General features: G+C 48.4%; 1 protein-coding gene across 1 annotated transcript in view; it reads left to right on the top strand.

Annotated features, from left to right (window-relative positions):
- Positions 1–22,767, top strand: part of gtf2h1 (general transcription factor IIH, polypeptide 1) — a 133,126-nt gene that overhangs the window by 96,188 nt on the left and 14,171 nt on the right. Inside the window, exons 9-10 of the mRNA XM_038806049.1 lie at positions 9,323–9,413; positions 20,547–20,662. Coding sequence (XP_038661977.1) covers positions 9,323–9,413; positions 20,547–20,662 — 207 coding nt within the window. The remainder of the gene's footprint in view (positions 1–9,322; positions 9,414–20,546; positions 20,663–22,767) is intronic.

Below are 22,767 nucleotides of genomic sequence, written 5' to 3'. Positions count from 1 at the left end.
TTTGAGAGACTGATGGTCATGGACTTTACACGGAAGACAGACTAGTGACCATAGAGGAACTGATGGAGAAACTGGAACTACTAAATGGGAATGAACTCCGGCATCTGTAGATCGAAAACGTTCTCCGCAAGGAGACGGCAGCATACCCACAAACCCTGAGAAGCACAATGCTTTAGGAGTTACTGGACACGGACTGTCTGGGAAAAGGAAACTGGGTACTTGCACGGACGACTCTTAGAAAGGACGCACTCCCCACTGGATTAGACATGGGGAAAAATGGGAGCAAGAGCTAGGGATAGAAATAGGGTAGGGACTCTGGAGCGAAGCTCTGAGCAGGGCCAACTCCACCTCCTCATGTGCAAGGCGAAGCCTCATGCAGCTAAAAGTGGTGCAAAGAGCACACCTGACAAGAACCCGAATGAGCAGGTCCTTCCCGGAGGTGGAGGATAAATGTGAACATTGCCAGGGAGGCTCGGCCAACCACATGTTTGCCCCAGACTTGTCGGGTTCTGGACAGCCTTCTTTGAAGCAATGTCCAAGGTTGTGAGGGTGAAGGTGGAGCCATGCCCAAGAGTGGAGTCTTTGAGGCGTGGGACCAGCCAGAACTATTCATGACGAAGAGGACCGACGCCCTAGCCTTTGCTTCTCTAATCGCCCAACGGAGAATCTTGCTCGGCTGGTGATCATTAGGACCACCCACAGCTGCAGACTGGCTGGCAGACCTATCTGAATTTCTCCACCCGGAGAAGATCAAGTTCACCATCCGAGGATTAGAAGATGGCTTTCACAAAGAGTGGAGGCCATTTACCAACTTGTTTCAGGACGTGTTCGAAGCCAACAGCCAATAGAGGGGGGAAAGCACGGGAGCCAACGGGACAACAGGGAGCAGACGGGGAAGGGAGGGAGGTAAGGTGGGGAGGGCTCGGGAAAATGGACGCGGAGGTCTGAAAACGGCCCAGAACAAGGCCACAAGACAAGGAACCACCAAGGAAAGGCCGAGGACAGGATAGGGGGGGGGGGGGGGGGGGTGCAAATAAAAAAAGAGGGGAGGGGAGGGCACCACCAACATGTAAATAGTAGATAAATGTGCATTGTATAGTGAGGGAGCCAGGAGAGGACCCTGAAACAACAAATGAGATTTGGGGGGGGGGGGGAATTGGCACAGGAAAATGACGTGCACAATGAAAATGACGTTGATCTTGGTCCTCTAGCCAAACTATTAACAGTTTCTCAACCTGAGCAATAAGTCCAGCACACTGCAGAACTATCAGAGTTTATTGCATACGACCATTACCATCTAGAAGGACAAGGGTAGCAGATACATGAGAACATCACCACTTTGAAGTTCCCCTATAAGCCACTCCCCATCCTAACTTGGAAACATATCACCGTTTGTTCACTGTCACTCGGTCAAAATTGTGATCCTCCCTCCCCAACACCACATGCACTGCTGTAGCAATTAGGGATGGGCAATGGATGCTGGCCCAACCAACGAAGTCCACAACCTTGAATGAAAAAAAATTAGGATGATCACAATAGTCGTTCAGGGGATACCAAAGCTACCAGTTTCAGTGTGCATCTCACCTTTTTCAGACCTCTTAATTATTTCCATTTTTGTTTCCAAAGTAATTGCTCTATATTTCTTAGAAGAAGAAACATCTCTCGCACAGATTTATACTTTTCTGCCATTATTGTGGGCAAAGAAACGCTATATTTTAAGGAAGGGTTTGGAGAAACAAAGGCACCAAGTACTGCAAAAGTGCATTGGAACACCAACTGAAAATCGTTGCGCAGATATGAGTGCCACTGAATGTTGATGTGCACATATGTATGTCACTGCCATGGTATTGTAAGGTCAAAACCAAAATGGGAAGGTCAAAACAAGGTGCCAATTTATAAATGTCAGAACCGTTTTTTGTCATAACTCGAATGTCATAAAGTCAAGAACTGCCTGTATTTTAATTTTCCAATCGTATGATTGGTGAAGACACGATTTGTTGCAGGAATAAGCTGTACAGATCAGAAAAGTTATTTGCTTGATTCCTAGTCTGTATCAGAGTTAAGAGTACAGATGAGATGTAACAATTGGCATCAGTGCAATTGAGCTGGGGAAGAGAGAATGAGCCTGAGTTTCTGCTCCGGATTGCTACCGAAAAATCTCTGATATAAAGTATTTGGATGTGTGAGGGCAGGATTGGATTCTGTTGTGATGCACTGCACAATTAATAAACCCTACCAACACTTACAGTCCAGATTCACATGAATAAAAGCCACAATCTCTACTACCTAAAAGGACAAGGGCAGCAAACAAATGGGAACGCCACCACCTACAGTGCCCTGCAAGCCACACACCATCTGACGTGGAACTATATCACCATTCCTTGACTTGCTGTTTCAAAAGCATGGAACTTCTTTCCTAACAGCACTGTAGGTTTACCTGTACCATATGGACTGCAGTGGTTCCAAAGTGTGGGTCAGCATCAACCTTTCAAGGGGACTTGGGGGTGGGCAACAAATGCTGGCTTTACCAGTGACATTCATATCTCATGAAATAATGAAAAAAACGATGACTTGGGCAATCACCGGAACACGACTAGAGTCATTGAAACTTAACTACAGGATGTATCGGATCCAGGACATGGACTAATGAACAAAGGTAGCTGTCCAGGACAAAGTCCAGTATAAAATGAGTTTGGTAGAAGACCAGGGGATCAAATTGACTCCTACCTGATGCCATTGTCTTAAAGGGATAGTTTCCGTTATTCTTTATTTTCATATAAAAGGACCAGGGTTCAATTCCCGGCTTGGGTCACTGTGTGGAGTCTGCACGTTCTCCGTGTCTGCGTGGGTTTCCTCCCACAAGTCTCGAAAGACGTGCTTGTTGGGTGGATTGGCCATGCTAAATTGCCCTTCGTGTCCAAAGGGTTAGGAGGAGTTATTGGGTTATGGGGATAGGGTGGAAGTGAGGGCTTAAGTGGGTCGGTGCAGACTCGATGTGCCGAATGGTTTCCTTCTGCACTGTATGTTCTATGCTCTCACCCCTTAACCTAACCTACACATCTCTGGACACTAAGGGGCAATTGATCATGTCCAATTATCCTCACCGTTTCATCTTTGTGAGAGGAAACCGGAGCACCCGTGCGACCCACTAAGCTATATATTATCTCCCAGGGCTCCTCTGTGCTCAAACGGCCGGGCACGGAACCGGTAATCTTTTGTCACCTTATCAACAGTGCAGGACCTTACTGAGCCCTAACTGCCTGGAGCATGCTGACGGATCCCAGGGCTTTGCTCACGTAAGTCAACATGGCTCGAAACCTTTAAGTGTAATAAACTGCAAGTTGCTTTAGTTGCATTTATAACATATTCTACAGTTAAATTTTAATCTTCCCACAACTTAAAAAGAAACCTCTAAAACATTAACATGAAACTTGAACTAGTTAGAATAGGCACGACTAGTTCTTGGGCACAAGTCTTCAGTACTTCAAAAATGTTGTCATGACACCATAGCATTTTCTGTATTCAATCTGTGTTCAGTCATTTCTTGATATCATGTGGAGTGAATTGAATTGTCTACAGACTAGCATCTGTGATGCTGGGGATCTTGAGGAGTCGAAGATGGATCATTCACTTGGCACATCTGGCTGAAGATGGTTGCAAATGCTTCATCTTGTCTTTTTATACTGACTGCTGGATTGGACCCATCATTGAGGATTGGGATATTTGCTGAGCCTCCTCAAGTTGGTTGTTTAATTGCCCACCATAATTTACAATTGGATGTAGCAACACTGCAGAGCTTTGATCTGATATTAATTATTGGATCACTGAGCTCTGTCTTTAACATACTGTCTCCACTGTTTAACATGCTTGTAGTCCTGGGCTGTAGCTTCACCAGGTAGGCATTTTTCATGATGCCTGGTGCTCCAAGTATGCTCTCCTACACTTCTCATTGAAACAGAATTGGTCCTTCAGCTTGATGTATTGGGAAAGTGAGTGATTACACGCAAGTGCAATTGTCTGGTGCACCTTGTTTCTCCTCTCTTAATGTTTCATCCTGGTGCCCACCCCCCTGCCAAATTAGTTTGAACACCCCCTCTCCCATGATACCATTGATTCGAGCTCCATGGAGTTGCAGGCGCAACCCATCCACCTTGAATAAATGTCTCCTGTCCCATTTATGTGATCCCAAGAATCTGAAGATCTTGCTTCTGATCCATTTCTCCAGGCACACGTTAACCTCTCTTATCCGATTCCCATACTCGCTACTGTGAGGTACTGGAAGTAATTCAGAGATTACTACCTTGGTGTGGTCCTCCACTTCAGTTTCCTCCCAAGATCCTTAAATTTTGTCTACAGGATCTCAACACTTTTCCTTCCATATCATTGTTTCCCACATGGAGAATGGCTCATTCCCTGGTCAAACCTGTTCAAGTAGATTCTTTACCGTTGAATTAAGAAAGCAATACACCATGCACAACTCGCGTCAAATGTTGGAGAAGTGTTTCATTGCTGAGAGCCTTTCCTCCAGCTCAGTAATCATTCCTGCCTAGAGTTATTGACTCCATCTCTGCAACAGAATTCTGTAGACAGCCGATTTCTCCTTAACTTGTCCAATTCATATATGAACTTTGACAGTGATTTGGGGAAGCTAGGTCCCAAAGGCTAGCCTAATTGTGTTCTTCTGTGCATTATTGGTTGCCTCATAGTAATAAAAGGATATATGTGCATTAAAAGCAGTTCAGAAAAAGGTTCACTTGACTGATACCTGGGATAGAGGGGGTTGGACATGCCGGGTCTGTATGCATTGCAGTTTAGAAGATTAAGAGTGACCTTATTGAAACATTGACAGGGTGGATGCTGAAATGAAGTTTTCCCGTGTGGGAGATGCTAGAACTATGGGACACAGTTTAAAATTAAGGCGTCTCCCATTTAAGACAGTGGTGAGAAGAAATCTTTTCTCTTACAGAGCCATGAAGTATAGAATCCCTACAGTGCAGGAGGAGACCATTCAGCCCATCGAGTCTGCACCGACCCTCCAAAAGAGCACCCGACCTAGGCCCAATTTCCTGTGCTATCCCAGAACACTTTTGGACACCTAAGGAGCAATTTAGCCTCACCAATCCACCTAAACCTGCACATCTTTGGACTGTGGGAGGAAACCGGAGCACCCGGAGGAAACCCAAGCAGATACGGGAAGAATGTGCAAACTCAAACAGTCACCTGAGGTCGGAATCGAATCCTTGTCCCTGGTGCTGTGAGGCAGCAGTGCTAGCTGCTGTGCCGCCCATTTTTGGAACTGCCTTCCCCAGAGAGCAGTGGAGGAAGGCTCAATCAATATTACGGCAGAGGTAGATAAGTTCTTGACTAACGAGAGACCAAGGTTATTGGGGATAGGCCGAATTTGGATGTGAGGTAACAGATAGCCAAAATCTTGTTGAATGGCTGAGCAGGCTCAAGGGGCTAAATGACCTATTCCTGGTTCATATATTCAAAACAGAGACTGATAGATTTATAAATGCCAATGACATAAAAGGATATGGTGATAGTTTGGGGATAAAGGGCATTGGATTGGATGATCAGTCACGATCGTATCGAATGGCAAAGCAGGCTTGATGGGCCGAATGGCCTACTAGTCATTGATTTAAATCATAGAATCACTACAGTGCATAAGGGGTCATTTGGTCCATTTAATCTGCACTGACCGTCTGAAAGAGCACTCTTGGCCCACGCCCCAACCTATCCCATAATGCAGTAGCACACTAAGGGACAATTTAGCATGATCAACCCATCTTTGGACTGTCGGAGGAAACCCACACAGACACGGGAGAATGTACAAATTCCACACAGACATTCACCCAAGGCCAGAATCGAACCCGGGTCCCTGGTGCTGTGATGCAGCAATGCTAACCACTGTGCCACCCTTGTTCCTATGTAACAGGCAAAAAACAGAGTAAGAATAAGTGGGTCATTCTCGCATTGGCAGGCTGTGACTCTCCGGGTACTGCAAGGATCAGTACTTGGGCCCCAGCTGTTGACTATATATATCAATAATTTGGACTTGGGGATGAAATCTAATATTTCCAAGTTCACGGATGACACAGCTCGGTAGGAATATGTGTTCTGAAGAAGATCAAACTGGCTTCAAAGGGATTTAGACAGTCTTAGTGAGTGGACAATAATATGGCAGATGGAAGAGAATATGGAAAATGTGAGGTTATCCATTTCAGTAGGAAGAACAGATGTACAGAGTATTTCTTAAATAGTGAAAGATTGGAAAGTGTAGAACATAGAAAAATACAGCACAGAACAGACCCTTCGGCCCACGATGTTATGCTGAACTTTTGTCCTAGATTAAGAACAAATCAATCCACACCCCAGCATTCTACCATAATCCATGTACCTATCCAATAGCCGCTTGAAGGTCCCGAATGTTTCCGACTCAACTGCTTCCACAGGCAATGCATTCCATGCCCCCACTGCTCTCTAGGTAAAGAACCTACCTCTGACATCCCCCCTCTATATCTTCCACCATTCACCTTAAATTTATGTCCCTTTGTAATGGTTTGTTCCACCCGAGGAAAAAGTCTCTGACTGTCTATCTATTCACCTGATCATCTTACAAACCTTTATCAAGTCGCCCTTCATCCTTCTCTGTTCTAATGAGAAAAGGCCTAGCACCCTCAACCTTTCCTCGTAAGACCTATTCTCCATTCCAGGCAACACCCTGGTAAATCTCCTTTGCATCTTTTCCAAAGCTTTTACATCCTCCCTAAAATGAGGCGACCAGAACTGCACACAGTACTCCTAACGTGGACGTACCAAGGTTTTGTACAGCTGCATCATCACCTCACGGCTCTTAAATTCAATCCCTCTGCTAATGAACGCTAACACACCATAGGCCTTCTGCACAGCTCTATCCACTTGAGTGGCAACTTTCAAAGATCTATGAACATAGACCCGCAAGGTCTCTCTGCTCCTCCATATTGCCAAGAACTCTACTATTAACCCTGTATTCCACATTCATATTTGTCCTTCCAAAATGGAGAACCTCACACATTTCAGGGTTAAACTCCATCTGCCACTTCTCAGGCCAGCTCTGCATCCTATCTATGTCTCTTTGCAGCCGACAACAGCCCTCCTCACTATCCACAACTCCACCAATCTTCGTATCATTTGCAAATTTACTGACCCACCCTTCAACTCCCTCATCCAAGTCATTAATGAAAATCACAAACAGCAGAGGACCCAGAACTGATCCCTGCGGTACGCCACTGGTAACTGGGCTCCAGGCTGAATATTTGCCATCCACCACCACTCTGTGACTTCTATCGGTTAGCCAGTTTGTTATCCAACTGGCCAAATTCCCCACTATCCCATGCCCCCTTACTTTCTGCATAAGCCTACCATGGGGGATCTTATCAAATGCCTTACTAAAATCCATGTACACTACTTCCACTGCTTTACCTTCATCCACTTGCTTGGTCACCTCCTCAAAGAATTCAATAAGACTTGTGAGGCAAGACCTACCCCTCACAAATCCGTGTTTACTATCGCTAATCAAGCAGTGTCTTTCCAGATGCTCAGAAATCCTATCCCTCAGTACCCTTTCCATTACTTTGCCTACCACCAAAGTAAGATTAACAGGCCTGTAATTCCCAGGGTTATCCCTATTCCCTTTTTTGAACAGGGGCACAACATTCGCCACTCTCCAATCCCCTGGTACCACCCCTGTTGACAATGAGGACGAAAAGATCATTGCCAGTGGTTCTGCAATTTAATCTCTTGCTTCCCATAGAATCCTTGGATATATCCCGTCAGGCCCGGGGGACTTGTCTCTCCTCGGGTTTTTCAAAATGCCCAACACATCTTCCTTCCAAACAAGTTGTTTCACACTGTCCTCTCCAACAATATGGCCCCCCTCATTTGTAAATACTGAAGAAAAGTACTCGTTCAAGACCTCTCCTATCTCTTCAGACTCAATACGCAATCTACCGCTACTGTCCTTGATTGGACCTACCCTCGCTCTTGTCATTCTCATATTTCTCACATGTGTAAAAGGCCTTGGGATGTAGATGAACAAAGGGAGCCGGATGTCCTTGTCAATAAGTCACTGAAGGCTAACATGCAGGTACAGCAAGCTATGAGGAAAGCTAATGGAATGAAAATCGCTTATTGTCACAAGTAGGCTTCAAATGAAGTTACTGTGAAAAGCCCCTAGTCGCCACATTCCGGCGCCTGTTCGGGGAGGCTGGTACGGGAATTGAACCGTGCTGCTGGCCTGCCTGGGTCGGCTTTAAAAGCCAGCGATTTAGCCCAGTGTGCTAAACCAGCCCCTCAATGTTCGCCTTTATCACAAGAGGAATAGTAAAGTCTTGCTTCAATTGTATGGAACCTTGGTTAGACTGCACCAGGAGTACCTTACCCTGAGGTAGGATATCATTACCAGAGAAGGAATGCAGCAAAGGTTCACCAGACTTGTTCCCAGGATGGCAGAACTGTGCATATGCGAAAAGGTTAGGAAACTGTGCCTGGCAGAGTTTTGAAGAATGAGAGGTAATCTCATTTTGAATCCTACAAAATACTTAAAGGAATAGACAGGGTAGATGCAGGTAAGATATTTCCCCTGATTAGGGAGTCTAAAACCAGTGGAGACAATTGTTGGGGAGTCTAGAACCAGAGGAGACAATTTCCAAACAAGGGGGAAGCCACTTAGGACCAAGGTGAGGTGAAACTTTTTTACTCCGAGGGTTATGAATCTTTGGAATTCTCTACCCCAGAGAGCTATGGAAGTTCATCATTGAGTATGTTTAAAGCAGAGATTGACAGATTTTTAAATACCAGTGACCAAAGGGATATGGGGACAGTGTGGGAGAAAAGATATTGAAGTGGATGGTCAGCCATGATCGTGTTGAATGGTGAAACCAACTTGATGGGCTGAATGGCCTACTCCTGTTCCTGTGTTCCTAATCAAGACCAGGAACGGGGTTTTTTTTCGTTCTTTAGCACTGCCACAATGCCACTGCTCTGCTGCTGCACTAAAATCAATCCTGGCTATTTTTCAATTCAAATGGGTATAGTTTGAAAGTTTCACGTACATACTGTTGTACTCAACTTGCTTTACTATAATAGTACTGGATTGTGTAGTACATTATAAACATAAACTCTGGTACAACTGTTATACTTGAATTCAATGATCATTTTTAAAAAATCTCTGGCTTTATAACGATACGTATAGATTTTTTGTTTGCTCAACCGACTCTACAGCATGGTTCAAAATCCAAGGTCACTTCACTGACGTTTTCCTTGCACATCCCTTGGTCAGGTTCTTTCCAGCAATATGGCAAGCAGTGCAATTAGTGACCTGTCGCCTGGTGGAGTGCTCATGCAAGGAGCATCTTCCCAAGCTATAAACCGTGAGTATCTGATTTTACACACACTGTTGCTGAAGGTTTGTGCAATTGACACTAATGTTTCACGTTTGTATGACTATATTGAAGAATCCTCTCTCTTCCCAAAATCTGTATCTGTACAACATAGTTTGATGTCGCCTCTCTGTTCATATGATCCTTATTGTTTTCTGGGCTACAGAGAAAGAGTTCTTCCAGTGGTTCAGGGATATAACACACACAATTACACAGTACTGAGCCATATAGAGCGGAAGGTCACCTGCTGCATTATAGTTCTGTGCTGGTGAAACCTGGACTGGCCACGGTCCTCTTGACTCTTGCACTACAGTTGAAAGGAAAACTCGGCCTTGGTTCCTGTTGTTGATGGCTATTTAGTGACTCTTACAAAGAAAGTGTATGCATCTGGGTTTTACGTAGGTACAGGTTTAAGCCTGAATGTGGTGCATTTTTTCAATTCTATCCCCAATATTGTATCTGCTAAATTTGCTGTCTGAGGCTTACAAGAGAAGAGTGCCTACTAGTGTGGCATACCAGAGGATTGGGTGTTTGCAGAGTTCTACCCTAGCATTAGTCAGCACCTAGAGGTAAGAAGACAGAGGTTATGGGTTTGGTGTGGGGTGGTGGGAAAGGGAGTGTAATTTTGTGCTTTTTCACTTGCAGGATTTGCATAGAGACTATTTAACATCGAAGGTCAGACCTTAGTGTTGAATAAAGGTCAAATTGTTCACAGTAAGCATTACTAGAGAATGAGCAGACTATCCACAGTGTATCTATGCTGAGAAAAGCTGGGCAGATTAGAGACAAGAAGCTAGCAACAGGAAACTAAAAATTGCTGGGATAGGATGTGGCCATTAGCTGGTGACCACTGTGTAATGAAAATTCAGGGACTGTAATGAAAATTCAGGGATTTGTTGTTGATGTGAAGCAGTGAAAGATGAGGGAGAACAAAAGGGAAAGTCTGTGATGGGACAGAAGGCAGGGAAGATTATGACAAAAGGATGATGTGCAAGGCTAAACGGGTGGTGATGGGATAAAAAAGAAACAAAGGATGGGACCGAGAAGATGTAAATCGAAGCATGAGAGCCATTACCAGCACTAATCTGAGAAAATGGTTACGATTGGAAATTTTTGAATTTAATCAGAAGGTTATAAAATGCATAATTAGAAGATGAGGTGCTGTTCCTCGAGCTTGTGCCAAGCTTCATTGATACAGTTTAGAGGCTAGGTTCAGAGTGGAATGGAGAATTGAAGTAGTGGATTAAAGTGCAGGTCAACACTAGACTATGGAAGGCAGGTCCCACCTCCAATTAGCTAACTTGCCGTAACAATTCACACTTTCTCTGCACCTCATGGTTTTTATTTCTCATGATTCTTTCATCAATATGTTACACCAATATCAGTACTGAAAGCTTCTCTCAATCAAGTCAATGGCTCATTCCTATTCTTATTGTCTCCTTTTTTAGCTACACATTTCCCTTGCTTTTGATATGAATTGTGAACTTTGCATGACAAAAACGGCACCAAGGCCTGAGAAACCTAGTTATCGAAGAGAAGCTGACGAGGCTCTTCAATGAAAATCTGTTCAAGTCAAAAAGCAAGATTGAGAGTAACCTCTCCGGTCTCTTCAACGAGCGTAAAATTCCACATCCTGTGACTGCTGAAGTCAATCTGGCACGACTGTTTGAAAACCAGCTGTCCCTACCAGCAAAATAGCTTAATATTAATAGCTTAATAGCTTTAAAACATCTCCTTTAATGTCAGGTGAAACAGAATATTCTGGAAAGGGGGGGGCGACAGGCTCATATGACTCATATGATCTATTGGCCACAGGAGCGAAACTGAACAGAGACTTACCAAAATTAAGTGACAGGGACAGCACGGTGGCTCAGTGGTTAGCATTGCCGCCTCACAGCACCGAGGCCCCAGGTTCGACTCCGGCTCTGGGTCACTGTTCGTGTGGAGTTTGCACATTCTCCCCGTGTTTGTGTGGGTTTCGCCCCCACAACCCAAAGATGTGCAGGTTAGGTGGATTGGCCACACTAAATTGCTCCTCAATTGGAAAAAATGAATTGGGTACTCTAAATTTAAAAAAAAAAAATTAATTAAGTGACAGTTTCACACATTTATGTTCTAACTCTCAATAAAGAGACAGCTGCTTTGTGAGACATAGGGAGAGAAAAGGCAGTTCCACACTAGTTTTACCAAAAGTGCAGCAAATCACATTTCTGGCAAAGCTTTTAAAAAAATAATTTTTATTCAAATTTTTCAACAACAAATTTTCTCCCAACAATAAAATAAACAAGGCATAGAAAAAACAGAAAGAAAAGCCACTCCCCCCCCCCCCCCCATACAAATCAATAAATTAATAACAAAAAAGAAAGTAACAAACATATAGTTGCAAAAACAAACCCCCTCAACAGACCCATAATCCCCCCGCCCTCGAGTTGCTGCTGAGATTGATCACCCCCTAACACTCCGCCAGAAAATCAAGAAAAGGCTGCCACCGCCGGAAGAACCCTTGCACCGAACCCCTCAGGGCAAACTTGACCCTCTCCAGTTTGATGAACTCGGCCATGTCGTTAATCCAGGATTCCGGGCTCGGGGGCTTCGCGTCCCTCCACTGTAAAAGAATCCTGCGCCGGGCTACTAGAGACACAAAGGCCAGAATACCAGCCTCTCTCGCCCCCTGCACTCCCGGCTCCGATGCTACCCCAAAGATAGCGAGCCCCCAGCCCGGTTCCACCCTGGAACCGACCACCTTGGACAAGGTTCCCGCCGCCCCCTTCCAGAACCCCTCCAACGTCGGACACGCCCAGAACATGTGGGTGTGATTCGCTGGGCCTCCCGAACACCTCCCACACCTGTCCTCACCCCCAAAGAACCGGCTCAGCCTGGCCCCAGTCATATGCGCCCTATGCAGCACCTTCAGCTGAATTAAGCTGAGCCGTGTGCAAGAAGAGGACAAATTCACCCTCCCCAGGGCGTCCGCCCATGTCCCCTCATCGATCTCCTCCCCTAGCTCCTCCTCCCAATTCGCTTTCAGCTCCTCCACCGAGGCCCCCTCCCCCTCCTGCATCACCTGATAAATTGCCGAGATCCTACCCTCACCGACCCACATCCCCGAGAGCACCCTATCCTGCACCCCCCCTTGGCGGCAATAGCGGAAACTCTGCCACCTGTCGCTTAACAAACGCCCTTATCTGCATATACCTGAAAGTATTCCCAGGGGAGAGACCCCACTTCCCCTCCAACTCCTCTAAAGTCGCAAACTTCCCGTCGAGGAAAAGGTCCCCCATCCGCCTGATGCCTGCCCTGTGCCAACTCAGAAACCCACGATCTATTCTCCCTGGTGCAAACCGGTGGTTGCCCCGTATCGGGGTTCAAACTGAGGCCTTCACTTCCCCCCTATGCCGCCTCCACTGCCCCCAAATTTTGAGGGTAGCCACCACTACTGGACTCATAGAATACTTTGCCGGGGGGAGTGGGAGTGGGGCCGTCACCAGTGCCTCCAAACTCGTGCCCACACAGGATGCCACCTCCAACCTCTTCCATGCGGCACCCTCCCCCTCCATCACCCACCTACGAATCATTGCCACATTTGCAGCCCAGTAGTACCCACACAGGTTGGGCAACGCCAAACCACCTACCTCCCTGCCTCGCTCCAGGAATACCATCCTCACTCTCGGGGTCTTCCGCGCCCACACGAACCCCAGAATACTCTCATTAACCCTGCTAAAGAAGGCCTTCGGAATCAAGATGGGGAGACACTGGAAGAGAAACAAAAAAACCTCAGGAGCACCGTCATCTTAACCGACTGGACCCTGCCCGCCAAGGAGAGTGGCAGCGCATCCCACCTCCTAAACTCCTCCTCTATCTGTTCCACCAGCCTCGAAAAGTTTAGCCTATGTAGGGCCCCCAAGCTCCTAGCTATCTGGATGCCAAGATAGCTAAAGCTCCTCTCCGCCCTCTTCAACGGGAGAACCCCTATCTCCCTCTCCTGGTCCCCCAAGTGCAGCATAAACAGCTCACTCTTCTCACTCTTCCCCACGTTGCGCTTATAGCCCAAAAAGTCCCCAAACTCCCCAAGTATCCTCAACACCTCTGTCGTGTCCCCCCCCCCCCCCCCCCCCCCGTCCTCCGACCTCCTCCCATTTGTCACCACGCTCGCTATCGGGGAACTATACAGCAGCCTCACCCAGCTAATGAATCCCTCACCAAACCCAAATCTCCTCAACACCTCTCACAGGTAGCTCCACTCCACTCTATCGAAGGCTTTCTCTGCATCCATCGATGCTACTATTTCCGCCTCCCCATCCGCCGCCGACATCATCATAACATTAAGAAGCCGCCGCACATTGACATTCAGCTGCCTCCCCCTCACAAACCCTGTTTGGTCCTCATGGATAACCAGCGGAACCACATCTTCCACCCTCCTGGGCAGTATCTTAGCCAACAACTTTGCGTCCACATTGAGGAGCGAGATCGGCCTGTAAGACCCACACTGGAGGGGGTCCTTATCCCGCTTCAGAATCAGTGAAATTATTGCTCTAGACATCGCGGGGGCAAAGCCCCCTCCCCCCCCCCCCTCATTCAGGGTCCTCACTAACAACGGACCCAGCAGGTCTGAGAACTACTTATAAAACTCCACCGGGAACCCGTCAGGACCCGGTGCTTTCCCTGTCTGCATGCTCCCCAGCGCCTCCATCAGCTCCTCCAACTCGATTGGGGCCCCCAGACCCTCCACCCGCTCCTCCTCCACTCTTGGGAACTCCAGCTTATCCAGAAAGCGGTCTATCCTGCCCACCTCCCTAGGAGGCACCGACCGGTACACCACCTCGTAGGAGGACCTGAACACCCCATTAATGTCCTTAGCACTCCGCACCAGGTTCCCTCCTGCATCCGTGACTCCCCCTATCTCTCTCGCTGACTCCCGCTTCCGGAGCTGATGGGCCAGCATTCGACTTGCCTTCTCCCCGTACTCGTATACCGCCCCCTGCGCTCCCCTCCACTGCGCCTCTGCCTTCCGGGTGGTCAGTATATCGAATTCCGCTTGGGGACTGTGACGCTTCCTCAAAAGCCCCTCTTCCGGGACATCCTCATACCTCCTATCCACCCTTACCATTTCTTCCACCAACCTCTCCCTCTCAATCCTCTCCCCCCTCTCCCTGAGCACCCGAATAGATATCAGCTCCCCTCTAACCACCGCCTTCAGCGCATCCCAGACCACCCCAACTTGCACCTTCCCATTGTCATTAGCTTCCAAATACCCCTCTATGCAACTACGGACCCGCCCACATACTTCCTCCTCTGACAGAAGCCCCACGTCTAACCTCCACAGCGGGCGCTGATCCTTCCCCCGCTCCAGGTCCACCGAATGCAGAGCGTGGTCAGATATGACAATCGCCGAATACTCCGCCTCCACCACTCTCGGGATTAGCGCCCTGCTGAGGACACAAAAATCAATCTGGGAATAAGACTTGTGGACATGGGAGAAAAAGGAAAACTCCCTACCTCCCAGCCTCAAAAACCTCCAAGGGTCTACCCCTCCCATCTGATCCATAAACCCCCTCAGCACTGTGGCCGCCGCCGGCCTCTTGCCCGTCTTAGACCTCGAACGATCCAGAGCTGGGTCCAACACAGTATTAAAATCCCCTCCCAAGATCAAGCCCCCCATCTCCAAGTCCGGAATCCGGCTCAACATTCGCCGCATGAAACCTGCATCGTCCCAGTTGGGGGCGTACATATTAACCAGAACCACCCGCTCCCCTTGATGCCTACCACTCACCATTATGTATTTGCCACAGCTGTCCGTCACCACACTCGGCGCCACAAACGACAAGCTCTTACCAACTAAAATCGCCACCTCTCGATTCTTCGCATCTAGTCCCAAGTGAAACACCTGTCCTACCCAGCCTCTTCTCAGCCTCACCTGATCCGCCACCTTAAGGTGCGTCTCCTGGAGCATAGCCACGTCCGCTCCCAGCCCCTTCAAGTGCGCCAAGACCCGGGACTGCTTCATCGGTCCATTCAGCCCCCTCACGTTCCATGTGACCAGCCGAATCTGGGGGTTCTTCCCCCTCCCTCTGCGCCGGTCAGCCATAGCTTTCCCTTGGCTCACCCTTAAAAGAGCGAAAATAGCGGGAGCTACCGAACGTGCGGCTTAGCTCCGCATCACCACAACCGGAAGTCCCATTTCTGGAAAAGTTGCTGTGACATGATGAGGCAAGACCAGCTTAAGCAAAATCTCTCGGTTTCTTTAAAGAATGGTTGAGAATGAAGACAGATGGGTTCTTTATGGATCAAGGAGGCTGGATCATGCAGCCAATCAATGCAAATACAGCCTTGGGGAGGGGGCACTGATACAAAGCACCGTCACAGTTCTATCAGCGGGACTTCTGGTGACGGCATGTAGGTGGAGTCGCATGTTAGGTTGCTCCTGCTTGAGACTCTGATTTTTGGACTTTTTAAAAACGTATTTTATTATAAGCGTGTATCAAAACATGTTACAACACATAACACCCTGGGAAACATACTTCCTATCAATCATCTGTACAAATCTTTCCCCTTTTTCATACTCCACAGCCCTCCATCCACCCACACACCCACACACCCACACACCCACACACCCACACACACACACACACACACCTCCTCAAACATGCTCACTGTTATTTGGACTTTAATGATCAGTTTTAGGGGCAGTTTTTGAATGAGCTGGTGCAGGAAGGTATAAGGAAGGTGGGAGCGATCCAAGACCCAGAAGAAGGGCACTGGAAAGAAGGGGGTGAGCCAAAGTCCACCGTTGAGTGAGCGGGTGAATCTGGCAGGAAGAAAGATGGCGGAGGCTGGATTGCTAGGTGGGGCCGCTCCTCTCACAGTGGAAACTTTGATCGAGCTAATGGCCGGACAGTTTGCAAGGCAGTTCACCAAGCACGTAGAGCTGCTGCGAAGGGAGATGATGGCTGTGATGAAGGAATGAGTGGAGGAAGCAATTGCCCCGATGGAGGTGGCAGTGTCAAAGACATCGGCCGAGGTACGGGAGCAAGGACAGAAGTTGAAGGGGGTCGAGGAGGCTCTATGGAAGCATAGTGGCCAGTTCATCTCGATGGGTGAAGAGCTGCAAACGCTAACAAAGGGCTCAGAGCCAAGATGGAGGGCCTGGAGTAAGAAGTCGAGTCAGTAAAACCTAGGATCGTGGGCCTGCCTGAGGATATGGAGGGCCCGAGGCTGACCGCGTACTGTGCGAAGATGTTGGCAGAGCTGTTGGGGGAGGGAGAAATACCCTCCCGATACTAGTTGGACAGGGCACATAGGTCGCTCAGATCGAAGTCAAAAACAAATAAGTCACCAAGGGCAGTCATAATCTGCTTCCATAAGTTTCATGTTACGGAGAAGGTCCTGAGTTGGGCAAAGCAAAGACGAGAGGTGAAGTGGGAGGGCGTTGGTGTTCAGATATATCAAGATTTGACAGTGGGACTGGCGAGAAGGTGGGCGGCCTTCGAACAGGTGAAGGCATCACTGTATAGCAACATTGTGAGGTTTGGTGTGGTCTACCTCGCAAACTTGAGGGTGATGCACAATTCAAGAGATTTCTACTTCAAGACAATGGAGGTGGCGGATGTATTCGTGAAGACCAAAGGTCTGGGACTGAAATGAGAGATGGGATTGGGACTTGGACTGAGGGGATGGTGACTGTGCTTTGTCTTTATTTCTCTTTTTTGTTATTTCTTGGTTTGTATTTGATGGGGGGACACGTGGGGTTTTGGGTTGCTTGAACGGGGAGGGGAGTTTATCTTTTTTTAGAATTGGTTCCAAGTATATTGGGCTTTGGGGTTATGCCGATTTTCGGGGGGGGGGGGGAAGAGAGAGAGAGAGAGAGAGAGAGAGAGAGAGAGAGAAAGAGAAAAGAGACCCCCGGTCAGGATAGTGACGTGGAACGTGAGGGGGTTAGGAGCACGGGTGAAGAGATAGAGAGTTTTTTTACATTTGAAAAGTTTAAAGGCCGATGTGGCAATGCTGCAAGGAGACCCATTTGAGGTTGAAGGATCAGTTGAGACTTAGGAAGAGTACCTGTACCAGCCCCCCGTACCTGTTTCACCCAGGGTTTGATAGTAGGGCACCAGGGGTGGTGGTATTGGTGGGCAAGAGGGTGAGGTTTCAGATGGAGAAGGTGGTGGTGGATCGGGGGGCAGGTACGTGATAGTTACAGGGGTGCCAGAAGGGAGGTGGGTGGCACAGGTGAGCGTATATGGCCCCAACTGGGATGATGCGGGGTTTGTGAAGAGGGTGCTGGGTGTCATCCTGGATCTGGATACCCGCAGGCTTATAGTAGGGGGGGATTGAAACATGGTGGGGAGGAGTGGACCCGTGGAGGTAACAGAGGATTCATTTTTCTCTCTGGTACATAAGGTGCATTTGAGGACTGATGTTTTGCATGGTGAGGTAGATGCTATTGACTGGGGTTAGGAGGTCGGAACACTCGGCAATCGTGATTTTGGATCATGCTCCGCATAGGATGGATGTGGTTTTGGAGAAGGGGACAGCTCGGAGGTCGGGATGGAGAATGGACCTGCGGTTGTTAGCGGACCGGAACTTTTGTTATAGTATCAGGAAGGTGATTGAAGAATATGTGGGGTTTAGTTGCACGGGGGAGGTCTTGCGGTCGATGGTCTGGAGGCTCTGATGGCGGTAGTGGGGTGGGGGCACATATGCTAGCCAGCCAGCTCTGAAGGGAGACAGCGGCGAGGGAGTTAGTTCGGGTGAAGAACAGGAATGGGAAGGTGGTGGTTGCTATGGAGCAGATTAATAAAGTATTTGAGGAATTTTATAGGGACCTGTTTAGGTAAGACCCACCGGAGGAGGAGCGGGGAATGTGGGAATTTCTGGACGGGCTGGAGTATCCGAGACTGGGAGAGAAAGGTAGTGCAGGGTTGGAGGAGCCAGTGGGGGAGCAGGAGGTGATTGGGAGGATGCAGGCAGGGAAGGCAGCGGGGCACGATTGGTTCCCAGTTGAATTTTATAAGAAATTTAAGGCCAAGCTGGCGCGGTTGATGATGGGAATATTTGAGGATGCGATTGGTAGGAGTGTCTTGCCGCAAACGATGAGGTAAGCTTCCATCTTGTTGCTATTAAAGAAGGACAAGGATCCAGTGGAATGTGGGTTGTATTGGCCCATATCTCTGCTGAAAGTAGTTGCCAAGATATTGGTGAAGGTGTTGGCATCAAGGTTGGAAGGGTGTTTCCCGAAGGTCAATAGGGAGGCCCAGACGGGGTTCGTGAAGGGAAGTCAGTTGTTCTCGAACGTGAGGAGGTGGTCCTTTCCTCGGGGGATAGAAGGGAGACTGAGGTGGTGGTGCTTGACGCAGAGAATACGTTTGACTGGGTAGAGTGATGTTACTTGATGGCGGTACTGGAGAGATTTGGAATGGGGCTGATGTTTGTGGTGTGGGTGTAGCTGCTGTATAAGGAACCGATGGTGAGTGTTCGCATGTAGAGCATGAATTCGGGGTATTTCGCACTGGATACGAGTCGGGGGGGGGGGGGGGGGGGGGGGGGGGGGGGGGGGGAGGAGATGGAGCATAGGGTGTCCCTATATGCCGATGATCTTCTATTGTATATCTCGGAACCGAGCACGTCAGTGGGGAGTATAATGGGGCTGCTCCAGAGATTCGGGACATTCTCAGGGTATAAATTGAATACAGGAAAATCAATTTTATGGTCTCCCCGCCGGGAGTGGGAATGAGGGCATCCATTCCGCTTGGCAGCAACCCACTTTAGGTATTTGGGGGTGCAGGTAGCCCGAGATTGGGCAGGGCTTCAGAGGTTTAATTTCACTAGCTTGGTGGGGAGGGTGAAGGCCGATCTGTTGAGGTGGGACAATCTCCCTCAGTTGTTGGCGGACCGGGTGCAGGCAGTTAAAATGAATATTTTGCCATGATTTCTGTTTTTATTTCAATGCCTGCCGTTCTTTTTACCTTAAATCCTTATTCAATGGGGTGGACAAGTTGATCTCTCGATCATTTGGGAGGGGGGGGGGGGGGGGGGGGGGGAGGGAGAAGGTGGCCAGGATTAGGAGGTTGGTACTGCAGAGGGGACCCAAAATTTGCTGTATTATTATTATTGGGCGGTGATTGCAGAGAAGGTGCAGGGCTGGAGCAAGGGGAGGTGGGGGTGGTCTGTGGGTAAAGATAGAGGCGGGCTCTTGCAGGGGGTCGGGGATGTGGGCACTGGCAAAGGTGCTGATCCCAGGAAAGTACTCGGTGACTGTGGTGGTGGTGGCCACATCGAATATTTGGAGGCAGTTTAGGCAGCATTTTAAGTTGGGGGCTGGGTCAGGGGGGATGCTGATCAGTGGGAGTCCTGGGTTTGAGCAGGGGAGCATGGATGCGAGGTTTTGGGGATGGGACGAGAAGGGGATTAAGAAAATGAAGAATTTGTTCCTTGGGGGTCGGTTCGCAAGCTTAGTGGAGCTGGGAGAGAAGTATGGGTTGGTGTAGAGGGAAGGCTTTAGGTGCGGAACTTTGCAAGGAAGGTTCTTCCGACCTTCCCGATAGCGGCGACTTCCTCATGAGTTGCGGGGGGGGGGGGGAGGTTACATACATTTTGATCCTGTCCGAATCTGGAAAGGTTTTGGAGGACGGTGTTCAGTACAATCTCAGGGGTCTTGCATGTGAATGTGGAGCCTGGTCCCCAGGGAGCCATATTTGGGGTGTCGGACCCGCCTGAGTTATAGGCGGGAGTGGGGAAGATGCCTTGGCCTCGTTGATTGCTCGTAGGTGGGCCTCGTTGGGGTGGAGGTCAGCTTCTCCACCCTGGACCTGGGCATGGCTGGAGAAGGTGAAGTTTGAGCTGAGGGGGGATGAAGGAGGGGTTCTACAATTGTTGAGGGTTATTCATCGTGCACGTTTGGGCATTTGTACTGTTGATTGTTGAGGGAGGGGTTCAAGAGTTGTTTCTTTTGTTTGGTTGGGGTTGTTTTTGGTTTTGTATTATGAAAATGGGGAACATCTGTCGACTAAAAATACTTTAAATAGAATAGTTCTATCAGCATTGCAAGGAGATAGATCCCCAGGTCTGCGTGACTCCCAGCTAATCTGGGAGGGGTCATGCTTTGCTCACTTTGTGTTGCTTTCGTTGCAGAGATAATGCCAAGTGATGTCCAGATGGAACTCAAACACTTGTATGTGGCGGTGGCAGAGTTACTGAGACACTTCTGGTCCTGCTTTCCTGTTAATACGCCATTCCTTGAGGAGAAGGTGAGCAATTGACTGGTCTGATCCTCCTGTTGTTAGAAAGAGTTAAAGCCAGCAACTTTAAACACAGCCCAATCAATGTCTTGTTTTGGGAACTTAATGTATCACGGGCTGGCTTTAAAAATCATATTAACTTGAAAGTTGTAAATTTTCAAATTTTGTAACTGGAACAAAATAACCAATCACATATTTGACATTGTACCTATTATAACTACAGGAAAATACCTACTTGTCTTAAAAAAAAATGAGTCGATATTTTGATTCTGACAAAATATTTCCAACATTGAGGCATGCTCAAAAAGTTTTGTTTTTAGATTCTGACTCCTTTTCAAAGTTTTTTATTCTACTTCTTGGTACATTGCATTTTACCATACATATCCGTATGTACACTCCTTTTAAAGCAACCTGTATTGGGTGCCCATTTTAATATGTTCCATCGATTTTGATAGACCAGTTTTAAACTAAGGGTAGCATTTTCTCTTCCGATTTAATGTTTTTATCACACTCCGTATTATGCCAGTCTCCTGATGGGCTTGGACATAGATTTTAAAACTCACTCGGAAAGGCCATGAGTTAGCTAGTGGGGGGAAAGAATACAATTTGCAGGTGTTATTCCGAGATGGAACACAGGCTTATACTGGAGGCAAAGTAGAGGGAGTTTATCAGTAGAAGCGCTTGACCCCGACAATAAATGGTAAAAGTGTTCCATATTTCTCAGCATTGTGTTGTCTGTAAATTATCAGACAGTTCAAACGGTTTATTAGAAAAATGTTTTACCTAGGTGCCTTTACTTATGAGATGAACAAAGAACAAAACAGGTTCTCGGTTTAAGCCAATTTTATTCACAATTCTCTCACACAAAATATGACTTGACTCACAGCTGAACTCTAGCTATTACCTGCACTTAGTGAAGGAGGCTGGCCAGGCTATGATCACTTTATGTGGATATCGTCTTCTTGCGATGGTTGAGCCTGGGAGGTGGGGTTTGCCCTCTGAAACACCCTTGTCTGACCAGCTTTAGCCCATTATGGAGTCTGGTGGCCTCTATGTTTGCCGTTCTTCCTGCTGCAAAGTTGATCACCTACTGATACACCATCAATAATAGACGGTGGTTAAAAGCATAACTGAGGCTTTAATACACTAAACAGCAAGCCTTCTGCCTCTGGACCCGAGCTGGGTCTGGAGGCGGAGACTTGCCACTTTTATACAGAAGCCCCGAGGGGAGGAGCCACAGATGGAGCCAGCCTGGACAAGCCCAGGCATGTACAACACAGCACAGTGAATATAATACAATAAACACAACAATGTGGTTTACCACATTCGCCCCCTGTTTAAAAAAAAGTCCGGCGGGGGTGAAGTGGTGTTAAAGGTCAAGTCTGTCGGGGGCCTTGACCTTCCGCTGTGACCGCCTCAGTCCCGGCTGTGGTGTTGGCGCCGGTGTCGAGATCTGTGCGTCCGGGAGCGTGTTGTCATCGTCTTCACTCAGATGTTGAGTCGGTGAAGGGGGGGTGCGGTGTCTGGGTGGGGGTGGTGGTGGTGGTGCTTGTTCTCGGTGGACCTGCGGGAGTGAGTTCGTGAGGGAGGTGGGTGGAGGTGGGGGTGTAGGGTGGTGGTGATGGTCGCCGGGGAGCCCGCAGGAGCCAAATCCCGAAGGGAGACCGTGTCTTGCCGCCTGTCCTGGCGTGTCACGTAGGCACATTGGGGGTTTGCATGGTGCAGCAGGACCTTCTCGACAAGGGGGCTGGTTTTATGGCTCCTCGCATGCTGCCGGAGAAGGACAAGCCCCGGGACTGTCAGCCAGGACGGATGCGAGACCCTGGAGGTGGACTTCCTGGGGAAGGCAAACATACGCTCATGAGGAGTCTGGTTAGTGGCCATACATAGAAGCGACCGGATGGAGTGGAGTGCATCGGGGAGGACCTCCTGCCAGCGGGAGACTTTTCGACCGTAGGGCCAGGAAGACTGCCTTCCAGCCCGTCACGTTCTCCCTCTCCACCTGTCCGTCTCCCCGGGGGTTATAGCTGGTTGTCCTGCTGGAGGCGATGCCTTTGCCGAGCAGGAACTGACGCAACTCGTCGCTCATAAAGGAGGAGCCCCGATCACTGTGG

The sequence above is a fragment of the Scyliorhinus canicula genome, chromosome 9 (genome assembly GCF_902713615.1).
Source record: "Scyliorhinus canicula chromosome 9, sScyCan1.1, whole genome shotgun sequence".
In the NCBI taxonomy this organism is placed as follows: Eukaryota; Metazoa; Chordata; class Chondrichthyes; order Carcharhiniformes; family Scyliorhinidae; genus Scyliorhinus; species Scyliorhinus canicula.
This window is presented reverse-complemented; position numbering and strand designations above follow the sequence as displayed.